The 5000-nt window shown below is 39.4% G+C and overlaps 1 protein-coding gene across 1 annotated transcript in view; it reads right to left on the bottom strand.

Moving 5' to 3' along the window:
- Positions 1–5000, bottom strand: part of LOC125028806 (prolow-density lipoprotein receptor-related protein 1-like) — a 25761-nt gene that overhangs the window by 8576 nt on the left and 12185 nt on the right. Inside the window, exons 2-3 of the mRNA XM_047618358.1 lie at positions 4067–4138; positions 1–88 (exon numbers count right to left, since the gene is read on the bottom strand). The exon at positions 1–88 is cut by the window's left edge and continues 111 nt beyond it. Of these exons, the coding sequence (XP_047474314.1) occupies positions 1–88; positions 4067–4129 (151 nt within the window). The 5' untranslated portion in view covers positions 4130–4138. The remainder of the gene's footprint in view (positions 89–4066; positions 4139–5000) is intronic.

Below are 5000 nucleotides of genomic sequence, written 5' to 3'. Positions count from 1 at the left end.
CTCCAAGCACAGCGCCCTTGTCGAAAGAATTAAAAATTTCTGGATCGGATATGGAGTTGTCTTGCACCTGCACGGCCGACGCTCCGGACTGGAAAGCATGAAAGGTGCATTGTATGTTGCTGATGCTGCTGCAGAGGGGGGGGGGGTGATGTGTGTTTGCTGGTTTGGTTGCACATTTTGGTGACTGCACACACACACACACACACACACACACGCACACACACACACACACACACACACACACACACACACGTACACACACACGCACACACACACACACACACACACACACACACACGCACACACACACACACACGCACACACACACACACACACACAAACACACACACACACACACACACACACACACACACACACACACACACACACACACACACACACACACACACACACACACGCACGCACACACACACACACATATATATGATTAAAAAATTAAATCAGATTATTACAAAATATACCTTTCAATTAAATTATATCCCCCAGTAGCTCACGCTTTAAGTCAAATACGCGTGTCTTTAAAAAAATGTTTCCTAATTATTTAGGTAATGACAGCAATTTCAGTCTCTACAATATACTTATGCCTGATCAGTTTACGTGAAATTCCAAATTTTACTTTTAATTTATTCATGTAAAGAACTTGATTTTCGTGTGTAAGGCGCATGTATATTTTAAGAAAGATTTCGTTTTATTTTGCATAAAAAATTATATACTTTGTTAGACGTGAATGCGAGATCTCAAGGGCAGTATAAATGCTAATAATCTTCGTACATTTGTTTATATTACGCTCGAAGATATTTCACTCATAATGCTTCGATCACACAAAAAGGGTTATCAGGATTATTTACATGAATTAGATTAATGATACACTGTAAGAAAATATGTCAGGGTATAAAATTGCCATCATTACCTAGATAATTAGGACACTTTTTATTACCAAAGTAACTAATAATAATAATAATAATAGCTTATATTCCTTGCCTCTTTTCTTCTTTCTCTTTCTTTTTTTATTCTCTCTTTCTTTTTCATTTTCATTTTCTTTTTGTTCCTAAGCTATAATTTGGTTGGACGTTGGGAGGGAGATTGTTGCCCTAATTATGTTTATTTACAGGCACACCCTGGGCATGGGTAGGGGTAGGGGTGGAGGGTATGGGGAGGTGAAGGGGTAGCAGGTAGTGAGGGGGGGGGGGGGGGGGGCTGGCGGCTAGGAGGGAGGGGAAGAGGAAGGGAGGGAGGGAGGGAGGGAGAATCATAGACGTAGAGAGAGAGAAGGAGAGAGAGAGAGAGAGAGAGAGATAAATAGTGAGATAGATTGAAAAATAGATAGAAAGATATATAGATAGATAGATAGATAGATAGATAGAGAGAGAGAGAGAGAGAGAGAGAGAGAGAGAGAGAGAGAGAGATGGAATGTGCACAAATAATAATCAGCAAAGGGAATAAAGATCGATAGACAAACATGTGACTTACAACCGAATGACAGTTACTTACACGCTGTCATGCAAAACACCGCCATGTGCGAGGTGACGTCCTGCCTTGTGCTACTCATTTCGTTGATTGTTACGTCATGCGGTCGTAATTCTGTAAACTCCAACGGCTAGACACCAACGATGACTTTTACATTACAAAAATACACGCTACTTTCAAGATGGTCTTATGCAGTATAGTCACCGGCCCTTTAAAGGCTTCGCGGTAGCATTTTATCTGGTAACAGTGTAGTGCATTCGTGTATAAATAAAATATATGAATCCTATTATTTTATGAACTAAATGCTAAAGAATTTCTTGGCGTACTCCTGCTATCATTTTTCGGGGAGAAATAATAATAAGAAAGCTGATTAAGAAATAAATACGGCTTAAAGAATTTCTTCGTGTACTCCTGTTATCATTTTCGGGGAGAAATAATAATAAGAAAGCTGATTAAGAAATAAATACGACTTATTTCAAATTATTTTCGAGTCGATAGTCTATGCACTCAGCCATTCATTTGTTTTAGTTCAAAAATGGAGCATTCACGTCGCATACATTTTCCTTTTTGTGTGGAATTCACCGTGAATGGGTTCATTCAACCTTTGGAAGAAAAGAAAAATGACCTGAGCGATGGGATTCGTTACATAACTGACATTTTCCCGCCAAAACCAGCCTCACGTCCAATCAGCGGCAAGAATGAAACCAAATATATGACCAAATACGTTGTATAGCCCATCAGTTGTTTTTTTAAGTAAATAATATTTACATTTGTTTATTCATGTTTTAAAGATTATTTTCCAAGTGACTGTTGGATGAAATATTTATAATACCAGTACTGCCCCTCCCCCTCCCCATGCCTTTCCTACTACCCCATCCACTCCCCCTCCTCTCCCCTTCCCCCCCTACCCCATTCTTACCTACTACCTCTCTCCCTCACTCACTCCCTCCCCCCTCCCCAACCAGCACTCCCTCCCCCCTCCCCTTCCCTCATCCCCCCTCCTCTCCTACTGCCCCCTCCCCCAACCAGCCTCTCCCTCCCCCCTCCCCCCCGCAAACCGCAAGCGCCGGGGGAGACTGGCGCCGTTGTCCAAGCAGAGCGAGATCGGGCCAGACACGCGCCGCCTGTGAGTTGCATTACGATCACTTAGGGAATAACGGAAGGTCTCGAGCGGCGCTGGGGAGGCTTCGGCAGGTTTTTATTTTTGTCATATATATATATATATATATGTATATATATACATACACATATATATACAATATATATATATACATAAATATGTGTTTGTATGTGTGTGTGTGTGTGTGTGTGTGTGTGTGTGTGTGTGTGTGTGTGTGTGTGTGTGTGTGTGTGTTTGCACATTATATATGTAGGCCTATATACATTAGATAGATAGATAGATAGATAGAGAGAGAGACACAAAGAATAAATGGGTAACTGGATAGATAGATTGACAGACAGACAGACAGATAGATAGACAAACGGTTAGATGGCCAGATAGATAGACAAATGGTTAAGTGGACAGAAAGATAGATAGGTGTGTGTCTATATATATATATATATATATATATATATATATGTACACACACACACACACACACACACACACACACACACACACACACACACACACACACACATATATATATATATATATATATATATATATATATTGATAAATGAATGGCGAAACACTCCTGTATTGATGCTATGGCAGAAAAACCCACAATGCACAAACTAGATATATTGGAAAGTGATTTAATCTTCAAAACTGTAAATGAAATCCAGGGGGATTTCGAAACTATATATATATATATATATATATATATATATATAAAGAGTTTCGAAATCCTCCTGGATTTCATTTACAGTTTTGAAGATTAAATCACTTTCCAATATATCTAGTTTGTGCATTGTGGGTTATATATATGTGTGTGTGTGTGTGTGTGTGTGTGTGTGTGTGTGTGTGTGTGTGTGTGTGTGTGTAAATAACTATGCCTACGTACACATACCTATCCATCACCTCAGTCTTAGGCATCTCTCTATCCACGCCCACTAGGTGCGTCCTGCCTACAGCCATACATGCAATTTACGACCTTAAAGGAGGGGTTGCGCCTTACGTATTGTTTTCTTTTTTTTTTCTCTCTTTTTTTTTTCTTTTTCTTTTTCTTTTTTGACAGAGATAACTTGTGAAATTTAACTTATGGAAATTGATAATAATGAAGTTATTTTCCAGATATGGTTTTATTCTTGACCTCATTTTGTGTAAATGTCAAGATCTGAGTCATAGATACATATAATTCTTATGTGTGTATTTGTATACACATAATATATATATATATATATATATATATATAAATATAAACATATGTGTAAATATGTGTATGTGCGTGTGTGTGTGTGTGTGTGTGTGTTAGAGGATGCATGTGCACGTGCATGTGTTAGTGTGTGTGTGTGTGTGTGTTTGTGTGTGTGAAATTAATTTGTCTGAAATTACGCTGAAGCCGTGACAGAAATACAACGCTTTAGAATATCAAATTGCTGTCTGAGCTTTGAAGATAGAATTTGCCGAACTTACTGTGCCATTTAGAAGACCCAGAGCCAGCGCCGCCACCACGAATTGCAGCGTCTCTCGTGACATGTTGATTATCTGGAAAAAAAAAAACGGAAAAGTATTATTAATGAAACCATCTTCTGATGTATTTATGAATGGACACGATCATAGTGGTGTTATGACTGACATGATAATGATGAAGGTGAAGGTGAAGATGAAGAGAACGAAGAAAATGAAGATGGTGAAAGTAAAATGGAGACAGAGATAAAAATCATATTGATGAGGAGGATAATGATAATTGATATACAACGTGACCCTCTCCCACAACTATTCAAACCAAGCACGAACACCCACGATAAACACATCTTGGATAGTATAAAAAAAAGAAATAAAACAAACTTAACCCTTAAACCAAACCCATCCTGAGTAAACATCCACCCTATTCGCACCCTCACCCTAACCTTGGTTCCGTCACGGCCAAGCGTCTCGTCACACCCGACTCCGAAGCCGTCGCGACCCGCGACCCGAAGCCTCAGAAATCGCAGCCAATGATAGGGTGCTTTGAAAGCTTCGTCTTGTCGAGGGGCTTTTGACCGTGACTGAGAGTGCGGCGAACTTTGACCTCTCGCTCGTGATGGTCATGACCGTGAAAGAATACTCATGGTGAAGGTTATGAAAGCCCGGGACACAGACACACATATATACATACATACATACATACATGCATATATATATTTATATATATATATATATATATGTATATATTTATGTGTGTGTGTGTGTGTTTGTGTGTGTGTGTGTGTGTGTGTGTGTGTGTGTGTGTGTGTGTGTGTGTGTGTGTGTATGTGCGTGCATGTGTGTATACTATACATGGATACACATATATACAGTCTCACACACATATGTACACGCTTTCTTTATTTCTTTCTCTCTCTCTCTCTCTCTCTCTCTCTCTCTC

The sequence above is a fragment of the Penaeus chinensis genome, chromosome 1, assembly GCF_019202785.1.
Source record: "Penaeus chinensis breed Huanghai No. 1 chromosome 1, ASM1920278v2, whole genome shotgun sequence".
Taxonomy (NCBI): Eukaryota; Metazoa; Arthropoda; class Malacostraca; order Decapoda; family Penaeidae; genus Penaeus; species Penaeus chinensis.
The sequence above is the reverse complement of the archived record's forward strand: the minus strand, read 5'-3'. Positions and strand labels throughout refer to the sequence as shown.